At 40.3% G+C, this 22,895-nt stretch overlaps 1 protein-coding gene across 2 annotated transcripts in view; it reads left to right on the top strand.

Moving 5' to 3' along the window:
• cntnap2a (contactin associated protein 2a) overlaps window positions 1-22,895 on the top strand; it is a 1,898,214-nt gene that overhangs the window by 1,698,318 nt on the left and 177,001 nt on the right. For both annotated transcript variants that reach the window (XM_063044005.1, XM_063044006.1), the window contains exon 18: window positions 9,652-9,888. In XM_063044005.1, the coding sequence (XP_062900075.1) occupies window positions 9,652-9,888 (237 nt within the window). The remainder of the gene's footprint in view (window positions 1-9,651; window positions 9,889-22,895) is intronic.

Below are 22,895 nucleotides of genomic sequence, written 5' to 3'. Positions count from 1 at the left end.
GGCTTAATGTCCAAGGATTCACATTGTATTGAAAAGACAAGCAGGAAGACAGAGTGGGTGCGTGGCTCTGTAGGCAAAATATGGAATTAAATTATTAAAAAGAGATGATGGAGAGTTAGAAGGTGTTGAATCATTGTGGATAGAGCTAAGGAACCTTAAGGGTAAAAAGACCCTAACGGGAGTTATATATAGTTCCCCAAACAGTAGTAAGGACATAATCTACAAGTTACAACAGGACATTGAAAACGCATGCCAAAAGGGCAATGTTACAATAGTCATGGGGATTTCAATATGCAGGTACATCAGGAAAATCCATTTGTTGCAGAATTCCAAGGTGGGGGAACTTCTACAATGCCTACAAGATGGCTTTTTAGAGAAGCTCATGGTTGAGCAGTCAGGGTCAGCTATTCTAGATTGGGTGTTGTGCAATGAACCAGAAATGATTAAAGTGCTGAAGATAAAAGAACCCTTGGGGGAAAGTGATCATAATATGATCAAATTCACCTAAAAATTTTGAAAGGAGGAGATAAAGTCATATGTATCAGTATTACAGTGGAATAAAAGAAATTAGAGGCATGAGAAAGGAGTTGGCATGAATTGATTGGAAAAGAACACTGGGAGGGATAATGGCTGTTACGGTTGGAATTTTGGAAGGAATTAGGAAGGGACAGGATAAGTACATCCAAGAGAGGAAGAAGTATTCTAAAGGCAAGACGACACCACCATGTCTAACAAGGGAAGTCAAAGACAACATAAAAGCCAAAGAGAGGGCATATAATAAAGCAAGAGCTAATGGGAAGTTAAGGGGTTGAGAAGCTTTTAAATACCAACAGAAGGTGACTAAAAAAGTCATTAAGAAGGTAAAGGTGGAATACAAAAGTAAGCTAACCAATAATATTAAAGAGGATACCAAAAGTTTCTTAAGATACATAAAGTGTAAAAGAGAGGCAAGAATGGATATCGGACCGCTGAAAACAATGTTGGAGAGGTAGTTATGGGGGACAAGGAAATGGTGGACAATCTGAGTAAGTATTTTGTATCAGTATTCACTGTGGAAGACACTAGCAGAATGGTGGAAGTTCCAGATGTCAGGAGTCATGAAGTTGTGAAGTTACCATGAAGAGGGAGATGGTTCTTGGGAAAACTGAAAGGTCTGAAGGTGGATAAATCACTTGGACCAGATGGTGTACACACCAGGGTTTTGAATGTGGTGGCTGAACTTTCAAGAATCACTTGATCCTGGAATGGTTCCAAAAGATTGGAAAATTGCAAATGTCACTCCACTCTTCAAGAAGGGAGAGAGGCAAAAGAAAGGAAATTATAGGCCAGCTAGTGTGACCTCAGTTGGTGGGAAGATGGTGGAGTCCATTGTTAAAGATGTGGTTTTGGGGTCCTTGGAGGCACATTATGAAATAGGATGTAGTCAACATGCTTTCCTCAAGGGAAAATCTTGCCTGACAAATCTGTTTGAATTCTTTGAAGAAATGACAAGCAGGATAGACAAAGGAGAAATGGTTGATGTGGGGTACTTGGATTTTCAGAAGGCCTTTGACAAGGTGCTACACATGACACTGCTTAACAAGCCACGAGTCCATGATATTACAGGAAAGATTCTAGCATGGACAAAGCAATGGCTGATTGACAGGCGGCAACAGTAAGATTAAAGGGAGCCTTCTCTGGTTGGCTGCCGGTGACTAGTGGTGTTCCACAGGGGTCTGACTTGGGACCAATTATTTTTACGCTATATATCAATGATCTGGATAATAGAATTGATGGCTTTGTTGCAAAGTTTGCAGATGATATGAAGATTGGTGGAGAGGCAGGTAGTTTTAAGGAAATCGAGAGGCATATTTAGACAGACAAAGGACTTAGACAGATTAGGAGAATGGGCAAAGAAGTGGTAGATGGAAAGAGAAGACCTGCAAATGCTGGAAATCCAAGCAACACACACAAAATGCTGGAAGAACTCAGCAGGCCAGGCAGCATCTTTGGAAAAAAGTACAGTCAACGTTTCAGCCAGAAACATCGACTGTACTTTTTTCCATAGGTGCTGCCTGGCCTACTGAGTTCCTCCAAATGACAGATGGAATAAAGTGTCGGGAAGTGTATGGTCATGCACTTTGGTAGAAGAAATAAAAGAATTGACTGTTTTCTAAATAGAATGAAAATACAAAAATCTGATGTTTCAAAGGTTTCAAAGGCACATTTAATATCAGAGAAATATATATAATATATATCCAGAAATCCGTTTTCTTCACAACTATCCAGGAAAACAGAGGAGTACCCCAAAGAATGAATGACAGTTAAATGTTAGAACCCCAAAGCCCCACCCAGATCCCCTCCCACGCCAAAGCAGCAGCAAAGCAACGACCTCCCTCCTCCACCAGCAAAAAAGCATCAGCACCCCCCACTGGGCACTCAAGCGAGCAGCAAAGCATCAATAAAAACACAGACTTGCAGAACCCCAAAGACTACTCATTCACCCAGTAATTCCACATGCCTAATAAGGGGGAAAGCGATGTCTCCGTTTCATAGTGAGAGGGGAGACATAACAAACAACTTGCTGATTTACGATGTTAAAAGTCGTTACGTCGCTTTTCTGAGCTCTGTTCCCAAAGGACTCGGGTCTCTGGGCACACAGCCGGAGATCTTCTGTCTCCCATGACACACCAATTTCCTGCAGAGGCACTGACCTCAAGTCCACCTGCCTCCAGAGCCACGAAATCCAAAATTCGGAAGGCGAGCTAATCTTCTAGGCCGCATCCTTGGCATATCGAATAACGGCCAGTCGCGAGACCCCAGGAGCAGGTCCCATTCCTGCAAAGAACCAAAGTCAGTGTGTAACTCCAGGTCAGCGTCTTCAAAAGAACCCTGAAAGGAAAAATAGAGATATAAAGATAGAAGTAAAGCTGTTTCTGAAGATGCAAGCAGAGGAGTTGCCAATAGGCGCCATTGTCTCCTAAGCTCCACTCCCCTCGGGGAGTCCTTCTGTAGGATTCCCTAAAGGTTGAGTCTGTGATGAGGAAGGCAAATGCAGTGTAGGCATTCACTTCAAGAGGACTAGAATATAAAAGCAAGGATATAATGTTGAGACTTTATAAAGCACAGGTGAAGCCTCACTTGGAGTATTGTGTGAAGTTTTGGGCCACTTATCTTAGAAAGAATGTGCTGAAACTGGAGGGGGTTCAAAGGAAGTTCATGAAAATGATTCCAGGATTAAATGGCTTGTCACATAAAGAGTGTTTCATGACTCTGGGCGTGTATTCACTGGAATTTAGAAGGATCTGGGGTGACCTAACTGAAACCTATTGAATGGTGAAAGGCCTTGTTAGAGTGGATGTGGAGAGGATATTTCCTCTGGTGGGAGTAACTAAGACCAGAGGACACAGCCTCAAAATAAACGGGTGTCCTTTTAGAACAGGGAGTAGGGGGAATTTCTTTAGCTGGAGAGTGGTGAATCTGTGGAATTCTTTGCCACAGGCAGCTGTGGTGGCCAAGCCTTTATGTATATTTAAGGCATGAAGGGATGTATATTTCTTGACTGGTCAGGGTATGAAGGGATATGGGGTGAAAGCAGGAAATTGGGCTGAGAGAAAAACTATCAGCCATGATGAAATGGCAGAGCAAACTTGATGGGCCAAACATCCTAATTCTGCTCCTTGTCTTATGGCTTATGGTCTTATTTAACAACCAGCATCATAATTCAAGAGGGCATTCCCAATCCCTTAGGAGTAATTTTCTGATACCGTCTTCTCAATAAAGAAAGCATATGAAAAATTGAGGCCAGAGGAGACTGCTGGTGCTAGAAACTGGAGCAACACATAAAGTGCTGGAGGAGGTCAGCATCTGTGGAGGAAATGGACAGTTAACATTTTGATTCGAGACTTTTCATCAAAAAAATTGGTATGCATACTGCTCACCATTTTCCAACCATGAAAAAATACAGAATGCCAGTTCTGACTAGAATAATTAAAGCTGAATTTTTATTACTTTTAATCATTCCTGGGAGTAACAATATCTTCTCCAACCAGTTTTCAGAGAAGTGTTATACTCCTCATCTCATCCTTCAAGTCACTGTAACCAATTTACCCAAAGACCATTTTCTTAATTAATTCAATTATTAACATCACTGCTACTTCTCCCAAAGTTATTATCAGAGCTTTTCATCAGACTGATGACATGATGCAAGATATTGCAAAGCTCATGTTGAATTAGCTTTCCCCTGATAATATTGAACTTTAAATCAAGATCCCTTTATTCATGCATTTCATGGAGAACACAATGAAATGCATCACTGGGATCATGACTATAATTTTCTGATAATTAATTTTATGCATGGATCCTACTTTTCTAACTGTCTGGTTGCCCATTGTGTCCAATGAGGACAGGAAATCTGTTCAGGAGAGTTTTTAAAGTTCCATTCTTTTGACCTCAGAAGTCCAAGTCCAATGGTACAAACAAGCATCACAAATTGGGTTTTTCCTTGGTTACAGTTGTTGACCATGGCATCTTATGTGCCTTGTCAGAACCTTCGTTCTCCACAGAACATTGCAGTACTACTTCTATGGCCATTGAGTCTCACTGTAGATCTCATCCAACCAGTCACTCGAACTCACTTTGCATGCCAGGACAAGTAAGTCCCTGTCTCACCAGGGTATTAGGCCACCAGTTACCCTCACCTGGTTTAGACCTGGCCTGTCGAAGCAGCATAGAAGGCTTTGGCTGCTGTCAATTGCAAACAGCTACTTGAAGCCACAGCTGAGATCTGAGTGTCCAGTGGGGACCAAAGGTGAATGAGCTGCCCCAGAATGGACACAACAAGCCCCATCACCAGAGGTGCTACCCCTCCCTGCATACCTCATAAACCCACTTTTGTAAATTAAGTGTTATCAACATGCAAGAAAGACACTACTCTATACTTTTTCAAGCAATGGTTACCAACTAATGGAGCTATTCAATGCAAACAAGTCTTATGCAGGAAAATACAGTAACTTAAGCAACTACTTTCATATAGAACATACTGTAGTTAAATAGGATTACACAGAATAAATGCCAATAGTGATAGAAATCCAGATGAAAAGATAATTGAAGGAACAGGAAAAACAAAGGCTTCAATAGATTCATAAAATCATGTATGTGAATGAAAGAATTATACTGTATAATCTGTTTGATCCCTTCTATTGAACAAATATCTAGAAAAAGGAGTTTGAAGAGAAAATTTGCAAACATACAATTGTTGCTGCTCAAGCCAAGGCAGTGAAACATATTCAGCATTTCCCCAGACAACAATTCAATCAAAGAATGCTGTTATTTTCAGCAGTATGCAATTGAAGATAATTCCCCACCCCTCCTCAGCTGGAAACATATCACAGCTATTTTCAAATTATGTTGTGTCTTTCATGAAATTCAGCCAGACATTCCCCAGGTGTGACGTGATTCCCAACGCAACACTCCTCTTGGAGCAAAGCTGCAGCTAGGACCATGATGCACTAGCACCTCCTTTCAATGGGTATTCCCTGGACAACCTCACCTTCCCAGTACAGAGTTGGATTGACTCCCCTATCAGATAAATCACATATACGTAGAGTCCTAGAGCACTTATAGCACAGAAACAAGCCCTTCAGCCCATCTAGTCTGTGCCAAACTATTATTCTCTCTAGTCCCATCGACCTGCAGCCAGACTATAGCCCTCCATACCCTCCCATCCAGGTACTTTCTACTTAAGCAAGCTTCTCTTAAATGTTACAATCAAACCCACACCCACCACTTCCACTGCTAGTTCATTCCACACTCTCCCCACCCGCTGAGTGAAGAAGTTACATATCATGGACCCCTTAAATATTTCACCTTTCACGCTTAACCCATGAACTCTAGCTGTAGTCTTATCCAACCTCAGTGGAAATAGCCTGCTTGAATATATCTCAATCAAATCTCCTGTCATTCTCCTACACTCCAGTGAATAAAACCCTAACTATTTCAACATTTCCCAGTAACTCAGGTCCTGAAATATCTTTTATGTTTTGTGACCTCCCCCACCCCACTCTCAACACAGAAATGGACCCCCTGTACCTTCCACTTTCCACTTCCAATTTCCAACGCAACCCTTGAAATCACAGAGCCCCAAGAAAGTATGGAGTAATCACCAAATTAATGTGATTGGGTCTACGTTTTAATCAAATTAAGAATTTCCTAAGAAGTGGTTTTGGTTCCAACATTAGAATGGAGAACTGGATGAGCAGAAAATGAGTAGCGTGATCTCTTGCACCCATCACCACTCCTCAACCTGAACAGAAATAATTGTGAAATACATTCTCCTGTCGCTTGAAACACAATGAGTGTTTTGATCCTATCATTAGAATAGAAACATAAAACACCAACAGCACAATACAGCCCCTTCAGCCCACAATGCTGTGCCGAACATGTACTTACTTTAGAAATTACCTAGGGTTACCCATAGCCCTCTATTTTTCTAAGCTCCATGTACCTATCCAGGAGTCTCTTAAAAGACCCTATTGTATCTGCCTCCACCATCGTCACCGTCAGCCCATTGCACGGACTCACCACTCTCTGTGTAAAAAACTTACCCTGACATCTCCTCTGTACCTACTTCCAAGCATCTTAAAACTGTGCCCTCTCGTGTTAGCCATTTCAGCCCTGGGAAAAAGCCTCTGACTATCCACATAATCAATGCCTCTCATCATCTTATACACCTCTATCAGCTCACCTCTCATCCTCCGTCACTCCAAAGAGAAAAGACCAAGTTCATTCAACCAATTCTCATAGGGCATGCACCCCAATCCAGGCAACTTCCTTGTAAATCTCCTCTGCACCCTTTCTGTAGTTTCCACATCCTTCCTGTAGTGAGGTGACCAGAAATGAGCACAATACTCCAATTAGGGACCAAGTGAGAGGCATTGATTTTTTTGAACCTTTCATAAGCTTTTCTTTTCTTCTTGACTGGACTTCCAGTAGCCTTTCTACACCTTATCTGCTCCTCGATGTCCCTGTTACTACTTGGTGGTCTATAAAAAACACCCAGTAGAGTTATTGACCCCTTCCTGATCCTAACTTCCACCCACAGAGACTCAGTAGACAATCCCTCCATGACTTCCTCCTTTTCTGCAGCCGTATCACTATCTCTGATCAGCAGTGACATGACCCCACCTCTTTTGCCTCCCTCCCTGTACTTTCTGAAACATCTAAAGCCTGGCACTTGAAGTAGCCATTCCTGCCCCTGAGCCATCCAAGTCTCTATAATGGCCACAACATCATAGCTCTAAATACTGATCCATGCTCTAAGCTCATCTGCTTTGCTAATGATGCTTCTTGCATTAAAATAGACACCTCTCAAACCATCAGTCTGAGCATCTCCTTTCTCTATCACCTGCCTATCCTCCCTATCACACTGCCTACAAGCTTTCTCTATTTGTGAGCCAACCACCCCTTCCTGCATCTCTTCAGTTCAGTTCACACCCCCCAGCAATTCTAGTTTAAACTCTCTCTGAAACCCTGGGCAAACCTCCCTGCCAGGATATTGGACCCCTTGGATTCAAGTGCAGCCCTTCCTTTTTGTACAGGTCATGCCTGCCCCAAAAGAGGTCCCAATAATCCAGAAATCTGAATCCCTACCCCTTCCTCCAATCCTTCAGCCACGCATTTATCCTCCACCTCACTATATTCCTAAACTCACTGTCGCATGGCACAAGCAGTATTCCTGAGATTACTACCTTTGAGGTCCTGCTTCTCAACTTCCTTCCTAACTCCCTGTAGTCTGTTTTCAGGACCTCCTCCCTTTCACTACCTACGTCATTGGTACCAATATGTACCACAACCTTTGGCTGTTCACCTTCCCACTTCAGGATATCGTGGACACAATTAGAAACATCCTGGACCCTGGCACCTGGGAGGCAAACTACCATCCACGTTTCTTTCCTGTGTCCACAGAATCGCCTGTCTGACCCCCTAACTATAGAGTTCCCTATCACTACTGCCGTCCTTTTCCTTTCCCTACCCTTCTGAGCCACAGAGCCGGACTCTATGCCAGAGGCGCAGCCACTGTTGCTTCCCCAAGGTAGGCTGCCCCCCCCCCCAGCAATACTCAAACAGGGCTGAAAAATGGCAGATGGAGTTTAATACTGACAAGTGTGAGGTTGCACGTTGGAAGGACAAACGAACGTAGAACATACAGGGTTAATGGTAAGGCACTGAGGAGTGCAGTGGAACAGAGGGATCTAGGAATACAGATACAAAATTCCCTAAAAGTGTCGTCACAGGTAGATAGGGTCGTAAAGAGAGCTTTTGGTACATTGGCCTTTATTAATCGAAGTATTGAGTATAAGAGCTGGAATGTTATGATGAAGTTGTATAAGGCATTGGTGAGGCCGAATTCGGAGTATTGTGTTCAGTTTTGGTCACCAAATTACAGGAAGGATATAAATAAGGTTGAAAGAGTGCAGAGAAGGTTTACAAGGATGTTGCCGGGACTTGAGAAACTCAGTTACAGAGAAAGGTTAGGACTTTATTCCCTGGAGCGTAGAAGAATGAGGGGAGATTTGATAGAGGTATATAAAATTATGATGGGTATAGATAGAGTGAATGCAAGCAGGCTTTTTCCACTGAGGCAAGGGGAGAAAAAAACCAGAGGACATGGGTTAAGGGTGAGGGGGGAAAAGTTTAAAGGGAACATTAGGGGGGGCTTCTTCACACAGAGAGTGGTGGGAGTATGGAATGAGCTGCCAGACGAGGTGGTAAATGTGGGTTCTTTTTTAACATTTAAGAATAAATTGGACAGATACATGGATGGGAGGTGTATGGAGGGATATGGTCTGTGTGCAGGTCAGTGGGACTAGGCAGAAAATGGTTCAGCGCAGCCAAGAAGGACCAAAGGGCCTGTTTCTGTGCTGTAGTTTCTATGGTTTCTATGGTTTATTGTTAAGGGGGACAGCCACAGGGGTACTCTCTAGTGTCTGACTCTTGCCCTTCCCTCTCCTGACTGTTACCCACTTATCTGTCTCCCGAGGCCCCGGTGTGACTACTTGCCTATAGCTCCTCTCTATCACCTCCTCACTTTCCCTGACCAGACGAAGGTCATCGAGCTGCATCTGCAGTTCTCTAACGCGGTCCCTAAGAAGCTGCAGCTCGATGCACCTGGCGCAGATGTTCTTACAAACGTTTTCATTGCTAAGCCACTGTTCTCATTCTGGCCGGGCAAGGTGTGTGGAAAGCACATCAGTGTGCCATTGCTAAGGTGACGATGCTAAAACGCTTTCGGGAGGGAAATGATGGTGAGAGACAGCAGCATGTACTTTATTAGGGTGAGGGCACTGCAGAGGAATCATGGTGAGGACTGGGATATAACTGTATTAATTTGTGAGCAGATCTGGAGAATGTTGTTGGTTTGAAGACTGAATCCTCCAGCAGGTAATTTGGCAGTTTGTTCAGTCAGGACGTGGATGTGGCTGGATCCTGTTTTGTGGATTGATCCTACTTGACAGATTCTTTCTTTCTAAAACCAGCTCAAAAGATTAAAGAAACCTTGTTTGTGTTCAACGTAATTTGCACTGAAAATTCTTCTAACATTTGCACCATTTTCCAAAAGAGCAAAGCCCACAGATCAGTTATGGTTCTATTTTGCCTTTTAATTTGTTTCAGGTGCAGCAGGTGGTCAGCGTGGTTACCTCGGATGCATCAGATCTTTGAGGATGAATGGTGTTACCCTCGACCTAGAAGAGCGAGCAAAAATTACTCCTGGGGTGAAACCTGGATGCTCAGGTCATTGTACCAGTTACGGCATGTACTGTCGAAATGGTGGAAAGTGTGTGGAGAAATATAATGGCTACTCATGTGATTGTATGCAGACTGCATACGATGGCCCCTTCTGTACAAAAGGTATGACATAAGCTCATGGAACTGTAGTACTAATACAACAACTATAATATTGTGCTAAAGTCATAGGAACAGATACAGTATATAGCTAGAGTGCCTAAGACAATTGCACAGTAGTGTATATCTTTGAATATTTTAAATAACTGCCATCTAAGCATTTTGTTACTCATTAGTGGCAATGATATATTACTATATACGTCACTATAACTTTGAAAACTTGCATCTGCCCATCATCCAAATATCTCCACATGAGTGGAAAAGAATTCTCATTTCAGTGCCTCAAGTCTAATAACATTCTGGTGAATTTATTTCTCAAACTACTGTTAAATTCCTGCCACAATCAAGTGTTCAAAATTAAAATCTTGTACATTTAAAATTAACTTTGCTTTTGTATTCTTTGGCTCTAAGAATAAAATCAAGGATTCACTGGGAATATCTCCTTCGTTTTTCATCTTTCAATAGTCTGTACCTTGTACTCTGAGATCCCAGAGCATTCTTAATTTGACAAATTTTTCATTTAAAATGTATTTTGATATTTCATTCTTCCTATTCAGTAATAAGACATAATTTATTTTTCTTAAGAAACCATGTGTAATCAATCAACTGATGAAGTACAAAATCCTTGGTGTGTATATACAGTATAGATACTGTTAAGACATAATTTATTTTTCTTAAGAAACCATGTGTAATCAATCAACTGATGAAGTACAAAATCCTTGGTGTGTATATACAGTATAGATACTGTATATATAGCTAGGGTGCCTAAGACTTTTGCACAGTACTGTAATAATATGAGATGCATCTGTCTTCTTGTATCCGCTGGAATGTGGACTTCTCTGCAGAAGCATTCTGACAATCCATATTTGAAGCAGAAATAATACATTGTTCCAATTTACCACAATGCAAGTCTTGTTAACATGATTTAATTGCTCAGTAGAGTTCTGGAAATGCTGTAGCAAAGCCTATGACTTTGGATCATGGATTGTAACTTTGCTACAGAATTCCTTGGTTCTTCAATTTTAGCTTCTTAAGTAATTAACACTCTAGTTATCCATGGGCTGAAGTGTTTATCAGCCTCAAATGCAAAATATTACAATTATTTCTAATGATTTTACTCAAGAATTTTTATATCAAGGTATAATAAAACTTAAAAACTTGAAATTTCCTTCTATATTTTTGTCATTTTGTATCAGTTATCATAAATGTTTATATTTTGTGTCATTACATCAAGTTTTTCTTATAGCTCCTTAATATGGTAATATATATAGAGAAGTGTACAATTAAAGGATTTTTGTTACTGATCACACCAGATGTACGTATGATCATAATCCTGGAAAAGGTTTTGAGATACTTGGAGGCATGATCATAAACCTGGTACATTATTCCCTTAGGTGCAAAGGGAAGTATTTCTTTGCTTATAACTGTTGAATCCATATATTGTACTTCAACATGTAATAAGCAGTCATTATCCTTTTGATTTTGTGTAAGTGTGTTACTATCATTTTAATAGTCTAGCCAAAAACATAGAGATTAAAATTGAAATATAATGAGATAAAACCTCACTTAAATAATGCTTAATACAGTGCAATAAAAATGATTCATCACTTCATTATCTCTGCCTTGAACATTAACAACTAATATAGTGTTTAGGCAAAGCAAGGAGCAGAAAGTTGGATTTAATTTTCTAGTGCCACATTCGTTAAAAAGAACATTCTCTGAACAAAAGATGGTCAATTTTCATTTCCCCTTGTAGTTCTGTTTCATTTTAAATCACCCTGAAGTCCCTTCATATCCGCAACGTTCCCCAATCTTACTCTCTCGAAATTTTGCATTCCTTCAATTCACTCTATTTGTTTCAGTTGAAAGAATAGATTAAAGAAATTAGTTTATTTTTCCGAGAAGAAGATTGAGAAGAGATCTCATAGTTGTCAAGTTTCCTAAAAGGATGTCACTTGGCCAATCTGATCAATGTCAGGTCTCAGAGTAGCCCATCAATCGTATTTCCCATTTTTTTCCTCATCTAGTGCATTCTCACATAAGTGATCATCAACACCCCTCTCATTCTCCTCACAACCAAGGGGTAATTTACAGTTATCGTTTCGGCTACCATCCTTTGGGGTGTGAAAGGAAGCTGGAGAACCCAAGAAAACCCGAATAATCCCAGGGAGAACATGCAAACTCCTCACTGACGTCACTGAGGTCAGGATAGAACCCAAGGTGCTGGAGCTGTGAGACAGGAACACAAGCTGTCACACCACTGTCAAAGGTGTACAAGATTGCAATCAATTAAGGCAGGCTACGTTGAAGGATGCACTTCACATTCACACATGGTTCAAGAATGAGGAGACATAGATTCCAAATGCTGAAGAATGCATTGTAGGGGATGTGAGAGGGAAAATAAACATTTTTACACAAGAAGTGTCTGTCATCCAGAATTCCTATTCTTTAAGAATGATACTTATTTAATTACTGCCCATTACGCTGCTGATATTTAAAGCAGCAGTGACAGTCCTTCATCTCCATCTATACAATGATTTTCAAGCTTTCCTTTGGGATGCAAATCCCAAATGGAAACTCAGGAATACAGTTGCACTCAGATGTAGAAAGATTCTTCATTGCTGTTTCCGTAACAGTTTTGTTTGACCAGTCAGGGTTGTTAGCCCTAAGCTGAACCCCCAAACCTGAAGGACTGGTGAACCAATCTTAATCTGGCCTCTATCCTTTGGACTGTTTGGCATGGGTAAAGCCCAGAGCCAAAGCATAAAGCCCTGTCTCCAGCCAGCATAGCTCTCCATGCAAGCCTCCCAACCACGAGAAGGTTATGGTCCTTTTGGAGATTAAGAATGATAGAAGCCTAATTAATCAAAATCTTCTCAAGGGAGTTGAGCAACAGGAAGGAGCAAAGAAATAGGACTGATGGGATTGATCTGTTAGGTGCTGGCATAGCCTCCATCTAATCACATGATTCTGTGCATATTCTTTCCAAACATTTCATCCAAACATCTTTATCCTCAGTGCCATCAGCCATCCCTTCAGTTGCCATGGTCATAAATCCTTCCTTTAATATCTGTCTCTCTGCTTTCAAGCCCTGCTTAAAGTATACCGATATAATCATAACAGCAGACTTAAAGTATCACTGAATAGTTCATTTTGAGTATCACAGTTATTATAAGCACATTTATTCACGTCCTGTCAATATTTTAATTACTTTGAATCTATTACTAATATATCAAAGTATCAAATTATATTATTGTATAGAGATATTGTGCATGAGGTCCCAATATTTGCAATTTCTTTCTTTGCTGTAGATCTAAGTTCCTCAAACTTACAAGGTGCTTTGCATTATTGTGAAAATATGGTTATGCTTGCTTATATAACATGTGAGAAAAATATGGAGAAACATTTAAATTAGTGTAGCTTATAAATAATAAGGTCATAAGGCATTAAGACATAGGAGTAGAAAAAGGCCATTTGGCCCATCATGTTAGCTCCGCCATTCCATCATGGCTGATTTATTATCCCTCTCAACCCTATTCTCTTGCCTTCTCATAACCTTTGATGCCCTTACCAAATGAGAATCTATGAACCTCTGTTTTAAATATACCCTATGTCTCCACCTGTACAGCCATTCAGTGGCAATGACTTCCATAGATTCGCCACCCTCTGGCGAAAGAATTTTCTCCTCATCTTTCTTCTAAACGGACGTCCTTGTACTCTGAGGCTGTGCTCTCCAGTTGCAGACTGGCCCACTATAGGAAACATCCTCTCCATGTCTATTCTATCTAGGTCTTTCAGTACGCCATAGGTTTCAATGAGATTCCCTCCTCATTCTTCTCAACTCCAGCAATCACAGGCCCAGAGTCATTAAACTCCCATCATATGTTAACCCTTTCATTCCTGGGATCATTCTCATGAACCTCTTCAGTGGCAGAACAACCTTTCTTAGACATGCAGTTGAAAACTGCTTACAATATTCCAAATGTAGTCTGACTAATTTCTCATAAAGCCTCAGCCTTATATCTTTGTTTTTATATTTTAATCTATTCAAAATGAATCCTAACATTTGCTTTTCTTACCACCGACTCAATCTACAAGTTAATCTTTTCTATTTACTATCTCAATTTTTCTACCTCTAGACCCCATTTACAAAGTTTTGTTTGAACTGCATTTGTCATTTACTACCTGCTGTCAATAAATAATATTATTTTCAGGCTTATGAATTCATGAGTATTCTGCTTCTTTGAACCTTGACAAGAAATACTCTTGTTGTCAAGGTTCAAAGTACACTATTATTGTTTCATTTAATTTATCTTTTTTCATTAGCTGTATAATGATAGTGACTAAGGTCTAGAGAGAGAATTATTCTTAATAAATAATTACAAAATACTTAAATACATCTTAGGGCTGTGATCAGACTTTATCATAGTTTGCTACTTGTCTGATTAGTTTAATCCAAAATATCATGTTTCAACATTTATAGCCATATTTCTCAAGTGACCTACAAATAAAATGTAACTTTACTAGTAGAGGAATAATGATTGTAAATATGAAGACATAATGAAACAGAGATTACACGGCAGGGTGCATAATAATGAAGTTAAAATAGCTTGGGCACAACAGAAATTAAAGCTATGATTTTTCAGCACTAATTCATAAAGCTGTCATGGGATTTCCTGGATAAATTGGATATTTGAGAAACCATGCCTCTGAAAATGAAGTACAATATTTTCGTAACAGCAGTTTTTTATTATCTTGTCTTTTGTCCTTGAACATTATTATGCACAATTGCCAAACTTAACTGTGCATCATCAATTTGATAGATTTTAATAATTTAATTTGTTATTCACATTGACAAGCATTGTCAATAAAAATGTGCTATTAGAATGGTAGATGAATCAGAAGATGAATATTAACCAATAAATAATGTGCCACAAATATAAAATAGGTCAAATTTGACATCTTAAATTTCACTATGGCAGAGGATTATATTAAATGGAGCAAATCATGTAAGAGGCCAAATGGCCTAGTCTTGTTCAATTTCTTATATTCTTATGTTTCAAAAATGTTCAGACTCAACCCAATTTAGCCATCTTATTTTCTAATGTATGGTATTTAGTTGATTATTAGTATTTGTGCAAATCTAGTTCCTTGCAATAAAAACAGAGCATGCTAAAAATACCCAAAAGGACAAGCAGCTTCCACAGATGGAAAAACAGAGTTACACTTTCCTATGACCTTTCATCAGAATTTCATGCCCAGTATTTTCATATTGTCTTCTAGTTTAATAAATTTGAGACAGTTTTTAAATCTGAAGTTGAAAGATAGATTCATTCTCCTAACAAGAAATCTGGAAAACCCTGTGAATGGTGTTAGTAAGAATAAAGTTATAACTGAAGGATGCTGATGAATTCTCATAATGTGGGTAAGAGGCATGGAAAGGCTTTACAGATTTAATCTGATATAAGGTAAATACAAATCAATAATTTTTTCTTCACCTAAGAAATCAGTACTTCAGAAGGACAGCTGGGTGGAATTTTGGAAGCTAAACTCTAGAATGGTCTAAGAACCAAATGGATACTGTAGACAAAGTTGACAGATTAAATCTGGATAGATGAATCAAATTGCCCCTTCTCATCAGCAATTATCTAGTTTACCATATTGTAAAATAAGTCCCTTTAAAAATCACTTATTTATTGTTAATGTTATGCATCTAACATGAAAGTAAATGGAGATACAAGAGTCTTATGGGAGACACATGAAACACAAGAGTCTCCAACAGCTGGAAATTCAACTGCTGAAAGAACTCAGCTGGTCAGGCAGCTTCTGTGGAGGTCATTCAAACTTGTTACTAGCAGTTCTATCATGCCTAGTTTCCTAAATATGCAGCAAGATTCATGTGCATGACTTTCTCTTTTATTCTCTATTAAGAATTGGGTGTTAGTAGATTTAAAGACAATGACCAATTGCAAAATCGCATCATGGTTTTAGTCTAATGAGATGACCCAAAGAGCATCAATGAAGTTTAATAAAACAAAATAGACACAAAGCAAAAGGTGATGACTTTAGGTAATCGATAGACAGTATAGTGAGGCAGGTGGAAGAGATACAGTCTCACTGCACCAGAGATTCAGGATCAATGCTGGCCTCTTGTGTTGAAAATATGGAGTTTACACTTTTTTCATGTGGCCTTCGCCTGCTGTTCTGGTTTCCTCTCACATCCAAAGCCCTGCAGGTCAATAAGTTAACTCTCCAGATTCAATTGTCTTTCATTGTTGGTGAGTGGTAGAATCTGAGGAGGCTTGATGGGAATGTGGAGAAAAGAAAGTGGGATTAGTGTAAATGTTTGATGGCCATCAGGACTTGATGGGCTGAAGGGCATGCTTCCAGACATCCCACCCTGCAAAAGCTCATTTCAGGGAGGTATCACCACCATTGCAGGGAGGTAGCGCCCCCCCCCCCCCGCAACACCATATCACCCCACCACCCGCCGATCTCCAAGGGTGTATGTAATACTTTGTTTAGTGATTTGTCTAATCTGTAAACCAAGTTGGGTATATGCAGCAAATGTGACATTAAAATATGTGCTTATATTATATTATATTATGTTTATTCTATTACAACTTTAAGCAAGTCTACAGGGAGTTTGGCCTCATCACGTAGGACATCAATAGCGTAGCTCCTTAGCAGCCAGCCAGCTAGTTTAAATAACATTAGCTATGCTGTAATGACACCTGTTAAACTCACCTCAACATGTCTTTTACATTTTAACCCACCATGGGCAATGGAAAAGTCACTGTTGCAAACAGTGCAGCGAACAACACTGTCATTATTTTTGAGGTTGACTGTAAAGCCCGCCCACAGAGAAAACTGATAGGTCTACTTAGCAGGGGTCCACAACATTTTTTGCACTGCAGACCGGTTTAATATTGACAATATTCTTGCGGACCGACTGACCGGGGGTGGGGGTGTTAATCACAACCGGAATATAGGTGATAAGTCAATAGCATCATAACATTTTAAGTAATGTTTGGATATTAATCACACAGCACATATTTTCCCCTATGAACATATAAAATCATTGCAACACACCAATATTGCTGAATCACTGCAAGCCCTGGGCTTGTTTTCCTGCAACAAGACGGTCCCATCGAGGGGTGATGGGAGACAGCAATACTCGAAGGGGGTTCCTTATGTCCAGTCTATTCCGTAATTTAGTTTTCGTTGCATTCATTGCAGAAAACTCCGCTTCGCAGCGATATGATGTTGGAAATGGAAGGAACGTTTTCAGTGCTTTCATGGCTATCTCAGGATATTTTGCCTTGACTTTGATCCAGAATGCCGGCAGAGATGTTATGTCAAACATACTTTTCAGCCCGCCATCATTTACAAGCTCGAGGAGTTGATCTTTTTCCTGCGCTGACATGGATGACACGTGGGTAATGACCTGGCGTGCGTTCAAGTTCAACAGTAGGTGTGAGAGGGAATGGGGAAAGGTGCAAATGACTCATATCGTTTCATATTGCCAAATCATATTGTTTCCTCACAGCTCACTGGTTGGGGATACACTTAGCACGAAGAGAGACCAATCAGGATGCTTGCTCTCCCTCTCAAAAAAATCAATTTCTGGGATATTGTATATAATTTCCGGGCGTCAGGGAACCACTATCGATATGCGGGAGACTCCCGGATCTTCCGGGAGAGGTGGGATGTCTGTGCTTCTGTGCTGTATGGCTTTCTGATCTATGCCCAGTCAGCAGAGGTGATAAAGAAACAGATAAGGTCTTTTGCTGGCAAAGAGCTACAAAAAGGGGAAAAAACAGATGAAACTACAAGATGGAAGATTGGAATCTTAATGATGGCGACATTGCAGGGTCAAAAGCTCATTCTGCCATTTGCACCCCAAGAGTTGTGCAGACTTTACTCAGGGCTCCAGCGATTGTGAACAATACAGGCTTGGCTCAGTCCAGCTTATTAAGCATTCAGCACACTTGCCTTCATTGGCTGAGGCACTGAGTATAAGAATTGGAATGTCATGTCACACACTACAAAAAGGGTATGGTATCATCAGCAAGAATGCAGACAAGATTCACCAGGGCATTACATGAAATGGAGGACTTTGTTTATAAGGGAAGATTAGGAAGCCTGGATTTATTATCCCTGGAACTAAGAGGCTGAAGGGTGACTTTATAGAGGTTTATAAAATTATTGAGGATGTTAATGGTCATCATCTTTATCTCCTTGGTGGAAGTGGGGGTCTAAAACGAAAGGCACAGGTTTAAGGTAAGAGGTGATGCAGCCTAGAAAACGAGTGTGCTTTCGGGGTTCTGAGGTTTTGCACCCGGGGCCACAGAATGATGTGTTGCGGGAAAAAGAAGAACATTAGGAACAGCGGATTAGCTGTCCGAGGCTCTGTATTCAGTAAATTATATTCTCTCTCTCTCTCTCTCTCTCTCTCTCTCTCTCTCTCTCTCTCTCTCTCTCTCTCTCTATCTCTCTCTCTCTGTCTCTCTCTCTATCTCTCTCTCTGTCTCTCTCTCTCTATCTATCTCTCTCTCTCTCTATCTCTCTCTCTCTCTCTATCTCTCTCTATCTATCTATCTCTCTCTCTCTATCTCTCTCTCTCTCTATCTATCTCTCTCTATCTCTCTCTATCTATCTCTCTCTCTCTCTCTATCTCTCTCTCTCACTATCTCTCTCTCTCTCTAATCTCTCTCTCTCTATCTCTCTCTATCTCTCTCTCTCTCCCCCTCTCTCTCTATCTCTCTCTCTCTATCTCTCTCTCTCTATCTATCTCTCTCTCTCTCTATCTATCTCTATCTCTCTATCTCTCTCTCTCTCTCTCTATCTCTCTCTCTCTCTCTCTCTCTCTCTCTCTTTCATTGGTGGAGGTGAGTTCGTTGGCGATTCTCGGGTCGGAGAACTCAGGGGAAAAAAGCAACGCAACAGGTACCTGGACAGAAAACAAGAAGAGAGAGGGGCCTGATGAGATTGGCATCATGGTCAGCATGTAAAAATTGGGTGGAAGGTCCCAATTCTGTCTTTAGCACTTATAGTTGTTACAAAAAAGTGGAAACTAAGATTCATTTTTCCAGAACTTCAACCAAAATGGCATCTACTAAACATCTAAACATTGACACGTTAAAATGCACGATGATCTCCTCTGGATTGAAGGACAATGTAGGACAATATCCATATAGGATTTTTTTCGACAGCTTTTGAAAATGATTGCCCTACTGCAGGCAGGACAGGAACGCAGCAGTCAGTGCCTCAGAACGCTGTGGATCTGGGTTCGATCCCAACTTCAGGAGCTGTTCTGTGATCTAGTCTAATTATTAATTACCAAGCTCTATTTGCAGACAGCAAAAGAGAGAGCTTAGTTAATAGAGCAATAGCAAGTTACTTATGGCCCATGCTGTGATTTTCATTCCTCACAGAAGTACTTCCAACTTTACAATCCATAAAGCTCTGCAGACATTATTAGAAATAGCTAGGCTGTTGATCCTCTTTGAAGGTTCATCCATAATTATTTAGGAAAATTATTCCCCATTCTCTTTTGTTTGTGCCTGGTGTAATAACATTAATCGTATTCCCTTCTGAATTGTTTAAGTGAGTTAATATTCACAATATTCCTTTTCTTCTAACATCTGTTGTTGTTAGATATTCAACTTTCAAAACTTTCCTCAAGATCATTTGATTACTGTAATAAAATAAACTCTTATCCCAAGAGGATATCTAAACATGGCTACTTGAACCACTGGAGTCATGGCCACAGCTGGGAGTACTGTCCTGACAGGTTAATACTAGCTCTCTGTGGGAGAATGCTCGGCAAGAACAAAGCAACTTGACTCACCTCTACTTTATAATTCATTTCCACATTCAGCTCCATTTGTTATTGTTGAGCTAATAACCAGATTCATCAGTGAAAATGACAAGCATTCATTATCTATACATCCCCCTTACTTCACTGTTAAAGTTCAAGGTTCAAAGTGCAAAATAAAATGTATTATCAGAGTACAACTCTGAGATTCCTTTTCTGCGGGCATAATTACCAAATCTATAGGGCAATAACAGTAAACAGGATCAATGGACTGCAAGCTGTGCAAATGAAGATGTAAATAAATAGCAATAAATTACAAGCATGAAATAACAAGATGAAAGAGTCCTTAAATAAATGAGCCCTCAAGGTAGATGAACTTCCAGCACAGCTGCAGATTAGCAGGTATGATGTTGTAGGCATTACTAAATCATGGCTGAAAGAAGATTATAGCTGGGAGCTTAATGTCCAAGGATACACATTGTATCAAAAGGAAAGCAAAGGGAGCAGTGTTGCTCTGTTGGTAAAAAATTAAATCAAATCATTAGAAAGAGGTGACATAGAGTCAGGAGGTATTGAATCTTTGTGAATAGAGTTAAGGAACTGCAAGGGTAAAAAGACACTGATGGAAGTTGTACACAGCCCCCAAACAGTAGTAAGGATGTGGTCTACAATTTAAAATGGGAGATAGAAAAGGCATGCCAAAAGGCAATGTTACAATACTCATGGGGGATTTCAATATGCAGGTAGATTGGGAAAATCAGTTTGGTGCGGGATTCCAGGATGGGGCATTTCTAGATATGCTACAAGATGGCCTTTTAGTGCAGCTCGTGATTGCGCCCACTAGCAGATCGGCTATTCTGGATTGCGTGTTGTGCAATGAACCAGTATTGATTACAGAGCTGAAGGTAAAAGAACCCTGGGGGAAAGTGATTATAATACAATCGAATTCACCCTGAAATTTGAGAAGTTGAAGCTAAAGTCAGATGTATCAGCATTACAGTGGAGTAAAGGGAATTACAGAATGAAAGAGGAGGTGGCCAGAATTGATTGGAGAAGAACACTGGCAGGGATGATGGCAGAGCAGCAATGGCTGGAATTTCTGGAAGCAATTCGAAAGGCACTGAATTAAAGGTGTTATATTTTGACGTGCGCAGGATACGGAATAAGGTCGATGAACTTGTAGCACAGTTACAGATTGGCAAGTATGAAGTTACAGGCATCACTGAATCATGGCTGAAAGATTATATCTGGGAGCTTAATGTCCAAGGATACACATTGTATTAAAAGGATAGGCAGGAAGGCAGAGGGGGTGGTGTGGCTCTGTTAGTAAAAAATTAAATTAAATCATTAGGAAGAGGTGACATAGGTTCAGAAGGCATTGAATTGTTGTGGATAGAGCTTTGGCACTGCAGGGGTAAAAAGACCATGATGGGAGTAATATATAAACCCCCAAAAAGTAGCAAGGATGTGGTCTACAAGTTACAACAAGAGATAGAAAATGCACGCCAAAAAGGCAATGTTACAATAATCATGGGGGATTTCAATCTACAGGTAGGTTGGGAAAATCAGGTTGGTGCGGGATTCCAAGAGAGGGTAGATCTAGAATGCCAATGAGATGGCTTTTTAGAGTAGCTTGTGGTTGAGCCCACTAGGGGATTAGTTATTCTGGATTGGGTGTTGTGTAATGAACCAGAATTGATCAGAGAGCTTAAGCTAAAAGAACTCTTAGGGGAAAGTGATCATAATATGAAATTTGAGAAGGAGAAGCCAAAGTCAGATGTATCAGTATTACAGTGGAGTAAAGGAAATTACAGAGGCATGAAAAAGGAGTTGGCAGAATTGATTGGAAAAGAACACTGGCAGAGAGGATAGCAGAGCAGCAATGGCTGGAATTTCTGGAAGCAATTCGGAAGGTACAGGATATATACAGAATCACAATCAGGTTTATTATCACTGGCATATGTCATGAAATTTGTTAACTTTGTTAATTGTTGGGATATAGAGCCCAAAGAGGAAGAAGTATTCTAAAGGCAAGATGACACAACCATGGCTCACAAGGGATGTCAAAGCCAACAGAAAAGCCAAAGAGAGGGCATATAGTAGAGCAAAAATTAGTGGGAAGTTAGAGGATTGGGAAGCTTTTAAATGCCAACAGAAGGCAACTAAAGAAGTCATTAAGAAGGTAAAGATGGAATACAAAAGAAAGCTAGCTAATAATATTAAAGAGGATACCAAAAGGTTCTTCAGATACATAATGCATAAAAGAGAAGTGAGCGTGGATATTGGACTGCTGGAAAACAATGCTGGAGAGGTAGTAAAGGGGTACAATGAAATAGCTGACAAACTGAATAAGTGCTTTGTGTCAGTCTTCACTATGGAACACAATAGCAGTATGGTGGAAATTCCAGGCGTCAGGGGTAATGAAGTGTGTGAAGTTAGAATAACTAGAGAGAAGATTCTTGGGAAATTGAACAGTCTGAAGATAGATAAGTCACCTGGATCAGATGGTGTACACCCCAGGATTCTGAAAGAGTGGCTGAAGAGACTGTAGAAGCATTAGTGATGGTCGTTCAGGAATCACTAGATTCTGGAATGGTTCAAGAAGGCTACAAAATTGAAAATGTCACGTCACTATTATAGAAAGAAGAGTGGCAGAAGAAAGGGAACTATAGGCCAGTTCGTCTGTCATCAGTGGTTGGGAAGCTGTCAGAGTCGATTATTAAATATGAGGTCTCAGGGTAATGGGAGGTACATGATAAAATAGGCTGTAGTCAACATGGTTTCCATTAGGGAAAATCTTGCCTGACAAATCTGTCGGAATTCTTTGAAAAAATAACAAGCAGGAGAGTCAGAGGAGAATCAGTTGATGTCATCTATTTGGATTTTCAAAAGGTCTTCGACAAGGTGCCACACATGAGGCTGCTTAACAAGCTATGAGTCCATGGTATTACAGGAAAGAGTCTAGCATTAAGAAAGCAGTGGCTGACTGGCAGGAGAGACAAAAAGTGGGAATAAAAGGAGCCTTTCCTGGATAGCTCCCGGTGCCTGGTGGTGTTCCACAGGGGTCTGTTTTGGCACTGATTCTTTTTACATTACATGTCAATGATTTGCATGATGGAAGTGATGGCTTTGTAGCAAAGTTTGCAGATGATATGAAGATAGGTAGAGGGGCAGGTAGTTTTCAGGAAGTAGA

Source organism: Mobula hypostoma, chromosome 3 (genome assembly GCF_963921235.1).
Source record: "Mobula hypostoma chromosome 3, sMobHyp1.1, whole genome shotgun sequence".
NCBI lineage: Eukaryota > Metazoa > Chordata > Chondrichthyes > Myliobatiformes > Myliobatidae > Mobula > Mobula hypostoma.
The sequence above is the reverse complement of the archived record's forward strand: the minus strand, read 5'-3'. Positions and strand labels throughout refer to the sequence as shown.